This window comes from Aquarana catesbeiana, linkage group LG13 (genome assembly GCF_042186555.1).
Source record: "Aquarana catesbeiana isolate 2022-GZ linkage group LG13, ASM4218655v1, whole genome shotgun sequence".
Classification (NCBI taxonomy): domain Eukaryota; kingdom Metazoa; phylum Chordata; class Amphibia; order Anura; family Ranidae; genus Aquarana; species Aquarana catesbeiana.
Window position 1 is genome coordinate 101,647,221 of NC_133336.1, and position 19,897 is coordinate 101,667,117.

Consider the following 19,897-nt stretch of genomic DNA (forward strand, 5'->3'; position numbering starts at 1 on the left):
CAGGCAAGGTTTAGCTCATGAACCACCTGCTGAATCAGGGTTGTAGATGAAGGCTTCAGTCTCCCTCTAGCAGCGGTTAACTAAGCTAACTATTTTACTGCATTTAATTATTTTTATGGGCTGGTTTGTTAAATGGCACACAAAACCCTGCGGAAAGGTTATCTATTGGTAATTACCAGTCTCAGAGCAAAACAGCCCTCTTCAGGCTCTTCAATAAAGAAGATGTGGATGAACATGGCTGTATGAGTCTTGCTTTTATATGGTTATATGCTCTGGCAATGACCAGTCTAACAGCCTTTCCAGGCAAATCAGCCTCTTTAGACTCTCCAAAGGAGAAGATGTGAAGTAACATGAATGTGTGAATTTTGCTTTGATTAAGCAACCAGAGATGAGGACAATGATACCTAACAGGTAGTCTTATTTATTAAACAAGTAGCCACTACACTCAAAGGAGTTATTCCCACTTTCCCTGTGAAGGGGTTGAATTCCCTGGCAAGGAGCAATCTCACAGCTTTCCCAAGCAAAACATCCCTCTTCAGACTCTAAGAGGAATACATGGATGGGCATGACAATATGTATCCCACTGATTCAAGCAGCCAGGGATAAGGATGACACCTAACAGGATGTCACATTCAATAAACACACTGTCAATACACTCTAAAGGAGTGGTTTCTGCTCACCCTTTGAAAGGGTTATCTGCTCTGGCAATGAGAAGCTGCCTAGCCATACCAGGTGAAACAGACCATTTTCCGAATTTCCAAATGGACATGACTGCATAATTCTGCTTTGTTCAAGCAACCAAGAATAAGGATGACGACGCCTAACAGGTTGTCACATTCATTAAGCCTGTGGTCAATACACTCTAAAGGAGTATTTCCACTCACCTTGTGAAATGGTTACTGAGCAGTTTCAAGCCTTCCCAGGCAAGCAATCTGCTTCAGATTCTTCCAAAGAGAAGACAGAAGAGCATGACTGCAAGAATGTTGCCTTGTTCAAGCGGCCAAGGATAAAGATGATGACGACACCTAACCGGCTGTTCTTCTTCCCAAGTAGAGGTAAATGAATGTGATTCCTACTTTGTTCAGGCAGGCTGTGATTAAGATGATGGTGACCAAGTTGTCAAAATTAAGCATATGGTCAAGACACTCTAAAGGAATTGCTGAATTCATCTTCTGCAAGGGCCATCTATTCTGGCAATGTCCAGTCTTTTATTCAATCAAGCCAATCAATCCTCTTCAGTCTCTTCTGAACAGGAAGATGAGGACGACCTTTGTCCAGATTGGTAAGGTTGGTGAAATGCCTTTAAATAGAAGTGAAGCTTTGGAAGTATTTGAAGTACCTCCAGAGGACAGCTTGACAATTCTCTTATGTTGGATGGATCAAGTGCTCGGTCTACAAGATTGGAGTATGTCGTCACAGCAGGATGTGAAAGTTATGCCCTTTTGAACTAAAAGATGTCCAGGGGTTGGGTTCACACGTCTGGTCAGTGTGTGTCCCTTGTGGGATTGGCCATATACATTTCCTTACCATCAGATGTTGTGGCCTTCAAGGACAAACGCTATCACTGCATTTTTCTTGATCGTAGAAGGTCAAGCCTAAATTTAATAATGGTCAGTTTGGTTTCCTGCCTCAAGATGAATGTCTGCTGAGTTAAAGGAGACCGAAAAACTCAAGAGTCAGTTTCCACGCTCACTCTCACTCCAGAGAGGCTAGCTGCTGCATTTCTGGCTGGGAGTCCAGGAAAAACTGGGAAGCTAACGCTGTAAGTCAGTAAAGAGTTCCATGTCAGGATGCTTTCTGTTATTTTGGGATTGTGCCTCCTAAATACATGCCTTAGGGGCACTATGTGGCTCCTCTGTGGACATAGGTACGGCTTTGGTGATTGACACGTAGTCCATTAAGGCAAGCATTTTAGGCCATATTTGGAGATCTTTCATCCTTCACGTCTCAGATTGAGCCATAAAAATCGCCTTGCTCCAGCAGCTCAGGTAGGCTCAGTTTAACTCTTGCTCCTGTTCAAGTCGGGTTTCTGAACCAGTGACCTAAACTGGTGGTTAAAGAAACTAAATTGTCTGCAATGTTCCAGGGTAAGCCTGTCCTGGTAAAGGTGGACAGGGCAACGATGTGGCCTACATCAAGGAAAAAAGGCTAAGTCTCTCCCTTATGAAGGAGGTTTCTTTAATTCTAGAATCTGCCCAAGTCAATCTTCTGCAGCTATCTGTGGCCTATGTGCCTGGTCAGAAGAATCTTCAGGCAAACTATTTGTCCAGGACAAGTCTGGACGACAAAGAATGGTCCAGACTACTGAGAGTCTTTCGAGAACTAGCAGAGCTTGGTATTTTTCTTCCAGAGGTAGACCGCTGACATCCCCAGTCAACACCAAGTTGCTGAAGTTCCATTCCAGGGCCCAGAATCTGCAAGCAATCGGGGGGAAGGTGCTGACTGCAAAGTCCAAGACAGCTTATGCCTTTCTGCTGCTCCCTCTGATTCTCAGCTTCCAGCTGAGGCTGTGGCGGGGGAAGGTGACGGTTCTGGTGATGATCCCAGATTGGCTGAAAGGGCCTTGGTACCCTTTGCTCATCCTTATAAGTGTCAAGGATCAAATCTTCTCCAAAGTCCCATTCATCCAGCATTGGACAGGCTCAGGCTGATGGCCTGGGTCTAGAGAGGCAGAGGCTAATAGATTTTGAATGCTCTGTGAAGATTGTAAATACTCTTATGAAAACAAGAAAGGACAGCGCTAAGTGTGCCTATAGTAGAATATTGCATAAATTCCCAGTATTATTGCTGATCAAGATTTTACGCTAGACTGTTAAGAAGGCTGTTCTGAAATGCCTGCAGGCATGGTTTGATTTAGGTTTATGCGTAAGTATGCTATAGGCACACATTTCGGCTATCTCTGCCTTCATACAGTGGGCATCTAACACTTAATTATACTGTTTTTCAAGATGCAATTTAGTTGAAACCTCAAATTGTTTCCAAAATAGGATCTCCCATTCCTGTTGGATGTTATTGCATCAGATGCCTTCAATCACCCTGTGGTACCGCTCACTGAAAACTGCTTTACTGGTGGCAATAACATCAGCCAGAAGAGTCAGCATTGGTGGCCTTGGGGTTTAAAGAACCCATACTCGTGTACTTCCAGACAGGGTGGTACTCATGCCAATGCTCAAATTTTGTGCCTGAACTGACCTTCAGAGTCCATATCACACAAGAGGTTGTGCTTCTACATTCCTTTTGGGAAGTACTCAAGAAATTAGCTCATTGGATGTGTGCCAAGCTTTAAAATGGCGACTTCTGCCATCAGGAGGTCGGAGCATCTGTTTGTCATTCCAGGTGGAACACATAATGATTTTATGGCTTCCAGCAAGATTATTGCGACTTGGTAGGTAAAGCTCATCTCCTTGGCCTACAAGTTGAAGGGTCTCGACCTTGAGAGTGGCAGCAGGCCGAGTGTCTGAAACTATCTGCAAGGCAGCTACGTGGGCACCAAAATATTCATGGATTAATGACAGTTGAGTTTGGCAGAGGCATCCTGGCTTCTGTTTTTTTAGTCAGAATTGAAGAGTGTGTAGCATTATCCCTCCCCTGTTTTGGCTAGTTAGTTCTCAGCTGTGCTGACATGGAGCCGTCAGGAAAACGGAAAATTTAATTCAAATACTTACCGTAATTTTCCTTTCCTGACGAGCTTCATGGCAGCACAGATCCCACCCAGCTTGGTAGGACTAGTTACAGAACACCGAAGCTGTAGGTGGGCTCAAATTTATATGAGTTAAGTCCTGGAGGCATGGGGGGACGGAGCGTATACCCAGCTGTGCTGCCATGGAGCTCGTCAGGAAAGGAAAATTACGGTAAGTATTTGAATTCAATTTTCTGTTATCTTCTCACACTATGAAACATTTGTATGTTTGTACAACAGTTTCACTATACTGACTCATGGTGTGGGAACATCAGGACTGCACATTAAAGGGTTTGTTACCCCAACACCTCAGATTCCTGATATGTACCTGCTGTACCATGTACTTGTATGAAAAAGTATCCTGTTCTTTATATTGCTTCCTTTGTGTGAAATCCCTGGTGTTCCTGCCTGTCCCTCTGCTTTACTATTAAAAACTGACCACATCAAGCAGAAGAACACAAGGTTCTCTAGTAATGCTGGGAATTCAGCCTGCTCCCCTCCATTGATCAGACTTGTCCTGACACGCCTCCCCTGCACAGCCATTCACTGGGAAGATCAGTGTGCCATTGCTGCTCCTCCCCCAAAGCTCTTATGCAGCTCAGAACAGAGGGAACAGAGGGAATGTGATCACTTATATAAAAAGGGAAAATAAGGTATATATGTATATATATATATATATATATATATATATATATATATATATATATATATATTTGTTTTTTTTTTAAATATCTATACACAAATGGGTAGCCGTTCATTTCTGTTTTAACCCTTTCATGCCTAAGCCTTTTTTTGACATTTGTTGCTTACAAGTTAAAATCCATATTTTTTTTTGCTAGAAAATTACTTAGAACCTCCAAAAATTTTATATATATATATATATATATATATATATATATATATATATATATATATATACATATATATATATATATATACACATACATATTTTTAGCAGAAACCCTAGAGAATAAAACGGTGATTGTTGCAATATTTTATGTCACACTGTATTTGCGCAGCGGTCTTTAAAACGCAATTTTTTGGGAAAAAAGACACTTTCAAGAATTAAAAAATAACAAAACAGTAAAGTTAGCCAGATTGTTTTGTATAATGTGAAAGATGATGTTACACCAAGTAGATAGATACCTAACATGTCATGCTTTGAAATTGCGCACACTACCTAACATGTCATGATTTGAATGGCGATGAACTACAGTACTTACAAATCTCCATAGGCAACATTTTAAAATATTCTACAGGTTACTTGTTTAGAGTTACAGAGGAGGTCTTGTGCTAGAATTTTTGCTCTCGCTCTAATGATCGGCGATACCTCAGATGTGTGGTTTGAACACGGTTTACATTTGCGGGTGCGACTTACGTACACGAGCGTGGAGGAACATGGCGCTTTACATTATTTTATCTTTTTTGTATTTTTTTTACACTGTCTCTTTAAAAAAAATTCTGATCATTTTTATTGCTGCACTTAAAAGCATTCAAAACGCCAAGTTTGGCAGTATTGAATGCTGTAATTTTTTAAAAATTTGGCGCCTTTAAGTCTTCCGTAAACCAGAAATGATGTCATGGCATCGCTTCCGAGTTACTAGATCCGAGACCCGATCAAAGCCAATTCCGGCTACGTTCGGGTCTGCAACCAACCAGCGGACATGTCGGTTGGTCGCTCAGGAATCCAGGTGAGACAGAAGAGCCAGGGCGAACCATGGAAGGAGGCGGGGGGTGGGGGGGACGTCCCCTCCTGCTGCTTGGGATAACAGTCGAGCGGCTTTTAGCTGCATCGGTTGTTATCCCAAGAAACCTGACCATTTGCGGCGTGAAGGGGTTAAACTGAATGGTTTGTGTTACAAAGTGATCATTTACAATCACTTTAACCTTGCTCCAAATTTTTTAACCAGTCTCCTATGAGACTGGTTAAGAGAATATGTTTTATAATAATACAAGGTGATCTGCTTATCTTAACCCCGTTTTCCTCTATGAAGACACTTCTCCATGCATCAGAAGGCTTATTTGTAATAAGTCTTTGTTAGTTATGTACAGTATACATCATGTATTCAATTGTTGCATATAATAATTATACATCTATAGAATATTGAAATAAATATACAGTTCCTATGATTCCGAAAAAAATGATTCATTCCTCAATTTTCCCTTTGTTCTAGCAAAACTTCAAACATTCCTTTGGGGATAGAATATCTATGCACTGCAGCGTGCCATGTTTTTAAAGCATAGGACACTTCTGTGCATTTATACACATCAAATGATAAGTATAGCCAAAGTTATTTACCTATATGCCCCGGGGGGTTCACAGGACACAGGAGTGCAGTTCGTTCTGCATACCTGTCACCCATTTTCAGCTGACAGCACATTAAGGCCCTTATATGGTTGGTACCCACCCAGATGTCTGTACCAGCATCTGGCCCAGCATCTCAGAGAGCTGCTGAGAGCCTGATGCAGCCACTCCCACCCCCTCCACAGCTCAGAGCTCAAGTGAGCGCCGCAGGGGCAGAGCAGAGAGCCAGGGACTGATAGTCACCAGCTCTTTCCAGCCTGAAGACGAGAGCTGAGTGACCAATGGTGTATGATCGCTCAGTTCTCGGTCTTAGAGACGGCGGACAGATGTAGCATTGGATCAATGATGCATCCACCTAGGTGAGTATAAATCTTTATTTTTTTAAAAACCCAAACTTCTGTTTTAAGGTGTGCTTTTATTTAAAGCATGATCTGGCCTGGCTTTACAAATCGCGGTTCTTTAATGTGTGTAAAGCTCTCAGAGCAGAGCCTGTTTATTATCATTTGTACTTCCCCTCTCTGATTGAGAATGAAATATGTGATGAATGGTCTTGCAAGATCAATGGTCTTGCAAGACGTCTCTGTGACACCTATAACCGAATGTATTCATAAATACATTCAGTTACAAGTTTTACAGGAATATCCTGATATAAAGAAAAACACAATTATTTATGAATGGTCCATCTCATAGTTCCCATCTATTGATAACTTTATATTAACAGAAATATCCTGGGATATGGTGTAGGAAAATACCTAGACTAGATTCCTGGGTCCCCAGCATTAGGGTATTTTTAGCGGTTAAAGGTCCATAACTATTAGACGGTATATATATATATATATATATATATATATATATATATATATATATGTATAATATACACACATACATACACACAAACTGTATATACTGTATATACAACCTGCTCTACATTTTACAGAGGCTGTCGAGCAGTGACAAATGAATCTGAGGACATAATTCCTTTGGTTCCTCATAGCTGGTTTCCTTTTCTCTCCCTGCTATCATCACCTCTCAGGTGGAAAAGCAGAGAGTTAATAATTGCTGAAACTAAAAATAGAGTCAATCAAGCAATGATCCATGCCAAAACAGAGGCTATAACTCAAGATAAAATAACCAACTTTGAGAATATATGGAATCCCTGGGTGACTCACTTTTTGCCTTCCAATTTTGATGCTTCCCTACTAAGAACTTGGTAATCTCGATTTATACTCCCATTCTCTGCATTCATGGTATATGTTTATTATCATGTACTACCCCGGGGACCCCTACAACCTCTCATCTCTTTCTTCCCTATCTATTTTTTCTCCTACCTAAGATTACTTTTTCTTTTATCTTCTTTCTCTCTTCTACTTTTTCCCCCTATTCTCGCTCTCCTCTTTAAATTTTCTCTTTATATAGTTGTGGTAGCAGAACTTTTATGTCCTTGGTTATCATTATACCAATTGTACATAGTTCCAATATGTAGTATAAGATTTTAGATTCTATAATAAATTATATCTTTTTTTTTTTTATTTAAAAACTATACTCTTGATAACAATTAACACTTTTTTTTTTTTATCTGAGGTCATCTTATATTAACCTGGTCTAAGTTGGTTTTATCCTCTCTTATACAATGTATGACGCAATCTTTTGAGTAGTTAGATCCATGCTAAAATTGTTTTAAACTACTTTTAGTTTATGTTGGAACTACAACTCAATATCATTATCATATACTGTATGTGATCTTTTCTTTTGCTGCCACCATATGTACTTATATATACTAATTGTTAAAATTCAATAAATAAATTTGACAAGGAAAAGTAGAGAGTGAGATAATTTACACAAACCGCCAGTCCGGTGCTTACACCGCACCTATTAAAGGTGTCTGTTTGTATTGACTCCACTGTCAACTTCTCACTGAGCTGTGATGAGAAGCAGAGACCAGCATCCCCACTCCTCATTGCAGCTTATTTAACTGCTGCACAGTGCAGATAAGCCGCGATAGTCACTATTGAGGCCTATATTAGTTTAATAAATGGACACCATAGTATGACGCGTGGAAAATGTACATATCAAGCATTTATTTGCCCAAATCCACAACGCAGCCTCTTTATCATAGTGGCTATGGATTTTGCTTGGTCAGTATATCTGCAAATTCTACATTGTTTGGAAAGTTCAAAGTTTTCTAAGGAAAAATACTTTGAAGTGCATCTGGGTCCATGGCACATCAGAAATTATGCAGTTTTAATATTTTTTTATTTGTTAGAAAAGAACATTATTACTGATTATTTTTTTTCTTACTTTGGCTTCTGATGTTGGCTCCAAGAAGCAAAGTCGATTCCCAAGTCCCTCAGCTGCCAAACAAAATTTCCTCTGTTCCTTATGGATGGTCGCAATGCACTGAAGGACAACTTCATCATCCTAAAAAAAAATAAAAAGTAAAGGCTGTAGAATCATAAAAGGTAGGGATAGCACGTTATTTACAGAAGGCAGTTAATGAGACTGTAGTAAATTGATACTGATGAAAGGCCAAGATTTGGCCAAACTATTGCAAATAAGAAAATAAATCTTGTGCGTTCAACGTAGTGAAGCGTTTTTCTGCCTCTGTTCCTATTGGTGGAGGCTCAGAAAATGTGAAAGACAGGAAGCTTGTTCCAATGTCAACTGTCTAAGAGGATTTCTTGTTCTGTGGAGAGATCTATTCTCACTTCCAGTTGATTCTTAAAGGAGTTGTAAAGGCAGAAGGTTTTTTATCTTAATGCATTATGCAATTAAGATAAAAAAACCTACTGTGTGTAGCAGCCTCCCCAGCACGCCCAATTACTTGCCTGAGCCCCTTCTCTCTGTAGCGATGTCCACAAGTGTCTTAGCTGTCCCAGACATTCTTCCTGATTGGCTGAGACACAGCAGCGGTGCCAGTGGCTCCCGCGGCTGTCAATCAAAGTCAGGCAGCCAATCAGGGTGGAGAGGGGGCAGGGCCAGGTCAGGCTCCGTGTCTGAATGAATACATGGAGCTCTGAGTCGGCTCCAGTCCCCCCTGTAGCAAGCTGTTGGCTGAGGGGGCACTCGATAGGAGGGAGGGACCAGGAGAGCAGAAGAGGGACCCGAGAAGAGGAGAATCGGGGCTGCTCTGTGCGAATCCAACTGCATAGATGAGGTAATATGTTTGTTATTTAAAGAACAAAACAAAAAAAATAGCCTTTACAATCACTTTAAGGCAGCAAGTAAAGAAAACCTTCCTCAAAGGGACACAGACAGCAAAAAAAAAATAAAAAATACATTGGTTTTAAGCACTCCTTGCTCCATCCAAAATTAAAAATAAAAAGTTTTGGCTTAAATATGTTTTACCAGATTGGACATTTATAAGCTATAATCATGTGGTTGAGAATGAAGAGACTGGACACATTGATATTGATAATGACTTTACAAACGCTGTCTTATGCCCCGTACACACGATCGGACTTGGTTCGGACATTCCGACAACAAAATCCTAGGATTTTTTCCGACGGATGTTGGCTCAAACTTGTCTTGCATACACACGGTCACACAAAGTTGTCGGAAAATCCGATCGTTCTAAACGCGGTGACGTAAAACACGTACGTCGGGACTATAAACGGGGCAGTGGCCAATAGCTTTCATCTCTTTATTTATTCTGAGCATGCGTGGCACTTTGTCCGTCAGATTTGTGTACACACGATCGGAATTTCCGACAACGGATTTTGTTGTCGGAAAATTTTATATCCTGCTCTCAAACTTTGTGTGTCGGAAAATCCGATGGAAAATGTGTGATGGAGCCCACACACGGTCGGAAATTCCGACAACAAGGTCCTATCACACATTTTCCGTCAGAAAATCCGACCGTGTGTACGGGGCATAAGTTATGATATTTAAATGTTTCTTTATTGAGTGATGAAGAAACATCAATCAAACCAGAACATCCTGCATACACAACTGTATTTTGGCCAAATATCAGTTAACAGGCCTTGTCAAGATTTTATTATCGTATAATGGGATAAGTAATAAACTATGTAGGAGAGGGCAACGGAATAACCCACTAGCAGGTCTGCAGTTCACAAAACCACAAAACACAGACACAAATATAACTTCTACACAAGTTTGGCACTCAAACGATCTCACTCATCTTTGTACAGAGCATTTGTGCCCATATCCTCCCTGCTGGATTCTTCCTAAGAAATAACTGAAGAATCCACTGCAGGCACTGAGAATATGTGATATTAAATCAATAATACAATAGTTTGTTATCTCTTTTATATAACAAGCATATGGGCATTGAATAATGTAAAAAAAAACAAGACTGTCAAACACTTCCACAATTTCAGCAACTTTTCTTTAATATGGGTCTGATGATTTCAACAATAAGGTCAATCATTTTACTTAGAAATGGTAAAGTTAATGTTGCACTGTGGCTTTCACCATTAAGTCACTAGTTACCCTGTTTCCTCGAAAATAAGACCTAGCGTGATTGTCGATGATGGCTGCAATATAAGCCCTACCCCCCAAATAAGCCCTTGTTAAAGTCCTTGTAGGTCTTAGTTTCAGGGTAGGGCTTATTTTCGGGGAAACGGGGTAGGGGTAATTTGGGAGGTAGGGCTTATATTGCAGCCATCACTGACAATCACTCTAGGTCTTATTTTCGGGGAAACAGGGTAATAATGCATTCACAATTTAAACATTTGCTAAGCACAATAATCTAAATTGTTTGAATGCCTCACTGAAAAGCATGCGTAGGTGAACACAAACTCATTTTAGTAAATTGTATGTAATATACACAATGAACAAATCTGAATGGTTAAAATACTAGATAAAGGATATCTGCTAAAATTGGGGCTACCACTGCTCACTTTCTTTTGAAAAGACTAGTTGCATGGCTGTGTTTCGCTTCTGTACTCCTGAGTCACACACTTAGAACAGGCATACTGTAATGAGAGTCAGATACAATTAAAAACAAATATTTTACCTGTATTCTAAGTAAGTGACTCAAAGTATCAAAGCCAAAGCATCAATATGACAGCCAGGAAATCATTTACTATTTTAGAAGTGTGTATGGACCATTTGTACACTAATATTTGTCAGTTGGGTTGAGTGGTTTGTTTAATTTTCTCTTTTCTACTAAATAAAAAAATAAAAAAGAACATCAATCTCAGTATACCAGTGACATGGAAAAGAGATTCCTGTCATACTTTTGCTTCCTTCAGACTGGGAGTGTGCAAGCATTCCTTACTGACACTTACTCAGATGTCCAAAATAGACATGTCAACATCTGCTGTCATGTGTTTGCTGAACATACTAGTTGCATATTCAAACAGTGGCCTTTGTATCGTCTTATGGTGGTTAATATAAATTCTGGACTCTGCTAAAGATGCACTACTATAATTATGTCTAGGCCATATGTCAGAGGATGTCATTCTTGCAGCCACACCTGATACAGCATGGAGTGTAGACACAGCACTTTTATTTTTGCAGCCCATCTACACTGCTAACTTTAGGAAGCTGAGAGCTCTTCAGAAACCACGAAAGAAAGCTGACATCCAGCTTTGTGACAACTTAAAGTAGATGTAAAACTGATCACTAAGACCTCATACAAGTTTTCACTTGTTAAATTCCAAAATATTTTTTAATATTCTAAAATCTGCTGCTTTTATTAAATAATACCTGGCAATCCTGACATCAACACTTTGTCCTAGTCTCCAAATTATTTTCCTGCATTGTCACCATGTCACATGTTCTCCTATTAAAGACTAGGGATGGGCCCAAACAGACCCTTGTTCGGTTCACAACAGAACTTCCGAACACTGCGAAAGTTTGGACCCGAATAACGAACTTCATTAAAGTTAATGGGACCCGAACGTCAAAAATCAAAAGTGCCCATTTTGAAGGCTTATATGCAAGTAATTGGGCATACAATGGTTATAGGGGTCCGGGTCCTGCCCTGGGGGACATGTATCAATAACAAAAAGTTTTGTTAAAAAAAAAATCATTTTTAAATGAGCGGTAAATTTTTGATTTTTAAAGTGAAAGCATAAAAATAAAAAAATCCGTCCAATATAGTGACTGGGGGGTCCCCTTAGTCTACCTGTAAAGCTGCAGATCTATACCATGTCTAGAATCTGCTGCAGCAATAATTGCATTTATAAAGCCAAAAAAATGCCATTTTCCCTGCAAGCTGCCTTTATTTTGCTCAGCAACAGCTGGGAAGAGAGTGTGAATGATGAGGCCACAATGTAGTGCACTGGGAACAAGATTAGAGATTTTTTGGATACATTCTGGTGTCACTTTGACTTTGGATAGAAGTATGTAGTGCGTAAAAATTGGTCTTTAGGTGTCGGTGGCGCCTTCCCACCATAACCCTATAGAGGTAATCTTAATGAAAGCAAGAATTGGCCTTGCTGTAAAGCTCTCCATCTCTGTTTTGGCCCCCGAGGTAATCGTCCACCATTTGATCCAGACGCTGCCAATGGGATGTGAAAGCTGACAGCCCTGGGCAGCGAGGACTAACAAAAATTCCGAAATGCCTCACTAAGGTGGACGCCTTCTCCAACGCTCCTCTCTTGACCAACAGAAGACTCAGAACATCGTTTTCCACCACACTGTAACCTACTTGAGTCAGGAAAAACGTTCAATAAAATCCTCTTTAACATGCCCTCAAGAGATTTTATCTTCTGCACTCTCTGTGGGGACAGGATGAGTTCTGAGACCTTCCCCTTATAACAGTGGTCAAGGAGGGTTGCCAACCAGTAATCATCCTTCTCCTTTATGCTACGTATTCTTGGGTCCGTTCGCAGGCTTTGAATCATGAGGTTGCCCATGTGCCTCAAATTTGCCAAGGCTTGAGAAGCAGACTCCTCAGGGTCACTCAGGATGACAGCATCTGGAACTTCCTCCTCCCAGCCACATATTACTCCCAAGGGTCCTGGGGTTGGAAAGCCATCGCCTATAAATTGAGGCATGTCTACCTCTTCTTCAAAGCCTATATAAGTGCCATAATCCTCCTCCTCATCCTCCTCCCCCTTTCCTCCTGTGTGTTCTGTGACATAGGAATGATGGTGTCTGGATAAAGTGGGCCTTAAGAGAAAAGGAAGTCCTCCTCTTCCTCCTGTTGCTCTGCCTCCAGAGCCCTGTCCATAATGCCATGCAGAGTCTGCTCCAGCAGGAACACAACAGGGATTGTGTCACTGATGCATGCACTGTCACTGCTCACCATCCTTGTGGCCTGCTCAAATGGTGACAATACAGTGCATGCATCCTTAATGATCAGCCATTGGCAAAGGGAAAAAAAGCAGAGGCGGCCTGAGCATGTTGCTGTGCCGTACTGGCACAGGTACTCGTTGACGGCCCTCTTCTGCATGTATAGCCACTGCAGCATTGCCAATGTCGAGTTCCACCTGGTGAGCATGTCACAAATCAGGCGGTTTACGGGCAGGTGGAATACCCACTGAATTTCAGCCAACCGAGCACTTATGCCCCGTACACACGGTCGGACATTGATCGGACATTCCGACAACAAAATCCATGGATTTTTTCCGACAGATGTTGGCTCAAATTTGTCTTGCATACACACGGTCATACAAAGTTGTCGGAAAATCCGATCGTTCTGAACGTGGTGACGTAAAACACGTACGTCGGGTCTATAAACAGGACAGTAGCCAATAGCTTTCATCTCTTAATTTATTCTGAGCATGCGTGGCACTTTGTGCGCCGGATTTGTGTACACACGATCGGAATTTCCGACAACAAGATTTTGTTGTCGGAAAATTTTATAGCCTGCTCTCAAACTTTGTGTGTCGGAAATTCCGATGGAAAATGTGTGATGGAGCCCACATTTCCGACAACAAGGTCCTATCACACATTTTCCGTCAGAAAATCCGACCGTGTGTACAGGGCATATCTGTGTATGACCGCCTGAAATGGTTACAGACTCTTCTGGCCTGTTTTAGTACATCTCGCAACCCTGGGTACGTACTTAGGAAACACTGCACCACTAAATTGAGGACAACTTTCAACTTTCCCCGTCTAAGGGCTGACAGGAGGTTTGAGCCATTATCGGATACCACCATTCCTGGCTCCAGCTGGCATGTTGTCAACCACCTCTGGGGCTGTCCCTGCAGAGCTGCAAGAATCTCTGCTCCGGTGTGGTTACTGTCCCCTAAATACACCAGATGCATGGCACCTTTTAGCCTGACTCATGGAATAGCCCTTTGAACCCTTAGGGGGTACCTGATGTTCATAGGACAATTCTACAGAGGAGGGCATGGAGGTGGCGGAGGAGGAGGAGGGGGTAGAGCTTACAGGTCTGGCATCATCAGCACCAGCTGTATGGAGACTTGGGGGCACAACAAGCTGCAGCACCGAGCCCTGTCCTGCATTCTTTCGAGTTGCAAGCAGCATTACCCAGTGTGCTGTGAATGAAATATATCGTCCCTACCCATGCTTGCTAGACCACGTGTCAGCAGTAAGGTGGATTTTATGGCTGACTGCCTTGCCCAACAATGCAACAATGCCAGAACATTCCCTTCCACGTGATGGTAGAGAGATGGAATGGCCTTATGTGAAAAGTAGTAGCGACTAGGAACCTGCCATTGTGGTACAGCACAATTAAAGGAAGGGGGCAGAATCCACCAGGTTGAAAGGCAGAAGTTGGAGAGCCAACAGCTTTGACAAGCTTGCATTTAGACGCTGGGCATGTGGGTGGCAAGGAATGTATTTTTTTTCCCCTGCAGCAAATGGGGCAGAGAAATTTGCCAGCTACAGTCTACAGCTGGTGGTGTGCTGCTGGCAGATGTGCTGCTAGGACATGGGACACCCTGTGCTATATCATCATACCTGTCAGTGGAGGCTGCTGCGAGATAATGACTCAGTATAGCAGGAGCAGACTGAAGTGGGTAAGGAGGAGGAGGAGGGACAGATTTGTGCCCCATTTTGTGCAGCTTTTAGGTGCTCTTGCCAACGGGCTGAGTGGTTGGATGTTAAATGCCTTGTTAGGCATGTGGTACCCAAATTGTTGGTGTTTTTGCCACGTTTGATGTGCCCGAGACACAGTTTGCAGATAGCAACAGTGCGATCTGCTGCAGATGTGCTGAAAAAGACCCAGACAGCTGAGCTTTGGGGAGTGGGCCGGGAGATAACAGCTGCAGAAGGTGATGGAATAGGGTGGCTGCTCTCTACTCTTTCTTGATGTCGGCCTCCTTTGGGTTGTGCCACCTCACCTTCGGTTTCCTCCTCTGCTCTGGCACACAAGTCGCATCAGTGACCTCATCATCATCATCTCCATCTTCATCATTACCACTGGAGACAACTTGGCAATACACTGCGGCTTGGGGAACATGAATGCCAATTTGTCTACCAGTGTCCCTCCCTCTCTCTAGGCTCATGTTCCTGTCATCCTCAATCTCAGAACCAACATCTGAATCTGAATCCAGTAATGGCTGGGCATCATCAAGGAGCAAGTGGCTGACACTGTGGTCAAATAACTCAGCTGAGTCCTCAATGGCTGATGTTGGGGCTATAGCAGGAATAGATGTGGACAAGGAGGCAGGTTTATCCACTCTGGCAACTGCAGAGGACTGCACACTTGTCTCTGCTTGCATGACAGAGAATGAGGAGGATGAGAAAGGTTTAGTAAGCCAGTCCACCACCTCCTCTGCATGCTCTGGCTGGATAGCACGGGCAAACTCACTAAACAGAGGAAATGATGCGCTGCCTGAGGAGTGACCACCACGTCCACCTTTGCCTGTGGACACATTTGTTGCTGGCCCCCTTACAGTACCAAGGGAACGTCTGCCTCTCCTTGTTGTCCTCCCAGACATTATTGGGATGGAGGGGGTGGTGCTTATAAGCAAACGTAAAGAAGTTGAAATCTGTACATAGATGCACTTTAATCAATGTAATGAGGTGTTTGATGCACTTTAATTTGAGTACTCAAGCTACACAGACACACTCAACGGATACACTATAATATACTGCAATATAATACGCCAAACATACAGTGACGCACAGAACTATATGGCATTAAACTGGCAGTAATGCACGCAAAACAATATGGCGTTAAACTGGCAGTAACGCACGCAAATCTATATGGCATTAAACTAGCAGTAAGGCACACAAAGGTAAATGGCGTTAAACTGGCAGTAACGCACAAAACTATATGGCGTTAAACTGCCAGTAACGCACATAGAACTATATGGCGTTAAACTGGCAGTAACGCCAATCATGATGACAGTGTCCAATCATGACTCTGACAGTGCTCTGTGCCCTGATTGGCTGAAGAATTCACTGCTTCAGCCAATCAGGGCTTGCAATGCACTGTTTAGCACCGCAATGCATTGTGGTCAGTTGGGGGGGGGGGGGCGAACAAATGGTCGAACTACCCGTTTATTCGGCTGTTCATCGAACTTACGAACAGCTAAAGTTCGGTCCGAACTTATGCTCGGGCCGAACCGTTCGCCCATCCCTATTAAAGACAACAAGTAGTTATGGTGGTGCGCAGGTATGGTACATTGTTGTCAGAAATGATGTGCAGAGTAGCAGCGCTGATATGCAACTAAGGATGAAAAAGTTAAGTCAAAAACTAAGTCTAAACCTACTTCCACCCCCATTCTAAGACTATTCTATCTACCCTGTGAAAGAAAATAGGCTTATACTTACCTATTCTGAAGCTGCTCTGGTCCGGTCATATGATCTCTTCAGACACAGCTTCAGTGAAGAGGAGCGATCGCCAACAAGGGTTGCAAACGCCTATGCAGTGACATCACCCATAGGCTTACTATGGGGCATCCATTGTTGGCTACCCCTCTTCCACACTGAAACTTGCACTGGGCCCTCATCATGTGACTGGACCAAAGTGGTTTCAGAATAGGTACATGTGACAGACCCAACAAGGACAGGGGCTTTTGGAGGGGACTGCACAGTGGCCTTTTGCCTACTGACTATAGGCCATGGCTTTTAAAGGGAACACTTCTCTTTGGGAGGTGTGTTCCTGGGGGACCCTTGCTTTGGATTCAAGTCCATGTTTCCCCAAAACACACAGACTCTGGGAACTGGATGACCCATATATATATTTAGGGTCTCTATGCACAAACCAGAAATTACTGCTTTAGATTGTTAATATCATCAGCTCAAAGCAACCTGATTCTGGGGTCTCTTAATACAGTATAATCTGTTTAAGGTGTTATGTGTTAAGTGTCTTTGTCCCATTGTATGCCTCCTAGGTGTGCATTCCCATTGTTAAATGAGTCACCTACTGTGTCTGTCTGATCATCTTTTGGAGGTGAGATTCAAATTGTGACCATTGTACCTTGTTATTGAACCATTGTGGAATGATATATGTTTATGTTGATTAGCTTACTTAGATTATGTTTTTGTCGGTTGTTCCTTAGCTATGTTAATTATATTCCTGTTTACAGTTTGTATTGTTAGGGTAATGTGATCATGCCCTACCTGGTCATGTGTGTTATATAAGTTCTGTGTGAGTTTTCAATAAGGTGGGTTCCAGTTCTAGAGCACCTAAGCTAGTGTTATCTAGATTCTTGGGTGCAATATTCAGCTTTAATATCTGGTTCCGGGGTCCAGACTGGAGGAAGCTCTAGCTTGATGGAGGCACATAAGCTGGGTGCTGGACGGTTCCTTCACAGTAAGTATAAGGGTCTTTTCTTTCACAGGGTGGACAGAATAGTCTTGGAATTGGGCTGGGAGTAGGTTTAGCCTTAGTTAGATTTTGACTGAACTTCCACTTTAAACAGTGTTTTTTGGCAACTGCTTATGATGAATGGTACTTTAGCAAACTAAATGTCAATTAGTTAGGGTTTAAATCTACTTTATAAGTAACAAAAACTGATCTAGAATTATTTGTTATCTGTGTATATTAGTATTCAATGCCAAAAGTAAAGCTGGCCATAAAAAAGAAAACACAGATTCCTCCATCTATTTAAACAACATGGATGGAGGAATCCCTTCTGCAGGTATACTGTATTCTAAAAGTACCTCCTGCTGGCAGCAATTCAAAAATTAGCAGATGCAGATCATTGTCTGCAGAAGCTGATCGAGGAAAAATTTCTAACACGTTCCTTTGACAGTAGTTAACCATTCAATTAACTTCTGTTGAGCAGGGATGGGCAGACAGTGATCAAATTTCATCCAGCTTAGGGGTGACCAGTTGAATTTTCATCAGTGTGGAAAGCTTAACAGAAGCTACAAATGATATTCCCAGTAAACAGAATGTGTTCTTTTCATTCAAAGATTGTTTTTTTTTTGGGTTAAATTTCAAATTGGACTGTTAATGTATACTGTATGTCCAAGACAGACAGCAGTCCAAATATTCCAGTCTAGTCAGACTTCACAGATCCATAATGGAAAAGCTATCCAAAAGACAGAATACATTGAATGGAGGTTTGGTTCCCAAAAACCTATGTGAGTCAGATTGATTGGGATTTCAGACTTTTTAAGCTAGATCTAGAGTAGTGTGAAGCTGAAACTCACAAGTATTAATAGTAAAACAGTCAGTCTGACTGAACTGATGTTTGGCATACATCTATTCAATTTGTATTCTTGGGAGCTGAGGCAAGTTTCTGTAGTTTACATATCCTTGACCCATTTACATTAATGGGTATAAGTAAAGAAGTAAATGTTCATGGACTGGATTCTTTTTTTTTTTTTTTTTTAACCATAAATTTTTATTATAGAATTTCAGAATATACATAAAGTACGAAGCATTGTTTACAATATATGACATAAACAGGGTGAGTGTTGAATGACAGACTGAATTCCACAAAGAGATAAATCTACTTGGACCACCCATAACCACATAGCTAATGACCTCAACAGGAGGTAGGACCTGTCACCCCGACTGGGTACAAACTGTGAGCAGGAACCTCTAATAGACTTAAGCAAGGCAGCCCTCTAATCATGGACCGGATTCTTAATTACAAATGGAAGATCCAGCTTTAAAAATATATTAAAGCTTAACTCCAGCCTTACCTTCCAACTTGCACTGTAAAAAGGCTATTCTCCTTTACTCTGATTTCACTGCACACTCTGAGACTCTCGCAGTGCCCACTAGAAGCTGCAGCAAGTCACATAGAGCTCAGACCATTTCCTGGCTGGATGACGTACAACATCATCTAACACCCCACCCCTTTAATTCATTTGATTTCAGTCCTTTAAACTCAGGATCATATGTGCAACTAACTACAGCTTTAGGCTTATACAGCCACCTGTCACCACCCACAATGCCACTGGGTCTTAAATAAGGTATGCAATGAAAAAGGAAAGGGTTTACTTAATTGATTTCATTAGTATGTTAATGAGGAGGTAAGGGAGGGAAGGAGGGAAGGCAAACATAAGCAGTTTAAACTTTACTTGCATAAGCCTGGCTGTACCACCAACCTTTTTATTTGATATGCTTTCATATTATGCAATTCATGACTAACCTAACCTTGGCTTTGTTTAGTTTCTTTTCAGACAATGATTTCTAATCCGTAACAATTATTCTTTATTTATGCATTCTTTATTTAGAAATTATTTATTTTTTGTCCAAAAGATACTTTCAATATCAAAAACAAAAACAACCCATTGGGTGTATTGACAGCATAACAGAGTCCTTAGGCAAATATAGGGAACATATCAGTACATTGGTGTCAAAAGATCAACCTCAGATTCAAACCCCTCTCAATAAAAAGAGTAATGCCACAGTGCACATGGGCAAAGATGACATATGTCACTGCAAATGATTAACATTGGGAGAACCAGCTCTTCCTGAGCTCACAAAAAAATACTGCGTCATCACAGTGAGAGTACGGAATTACCTAGGGTAACATAGCAATATAATTTGCAATTATTTTTATTACTACTTAAATCAAATAATAAGCTGTTCATAATCAGTCTAACTCGTGGATGGTTTATTT

At 41.6% G+C, this 19,897-nt stretch overlaps 1 protein-coding gene across 7 annotated transcripts in view; it reads right to left on the reverse strand.

The window, feature by feature from the left end:
- The window catches only part of RYR3 (ryanodine receptor 3), a 1,082,755-nt gene that overhangs the window by 912,741 nt on the left and 150,117 nt on the right, over window positions 1-19,897 (reverse strand). For all 7 annotated transcript variants that reach the window (XM_073608696.1, XM_073608694.1, XM_073608691.1 and 4 more), the window contains exon 2: window positions 8,283-8,402. In XM_073608696.1, coding sequence (XP_073464797.1) covers window positions 8,283-8,402 — 120 coding nt within the window. The remainder of the gene's footprint in view (window positions 1-8,282; window positions 8,403-19,897) is intronic.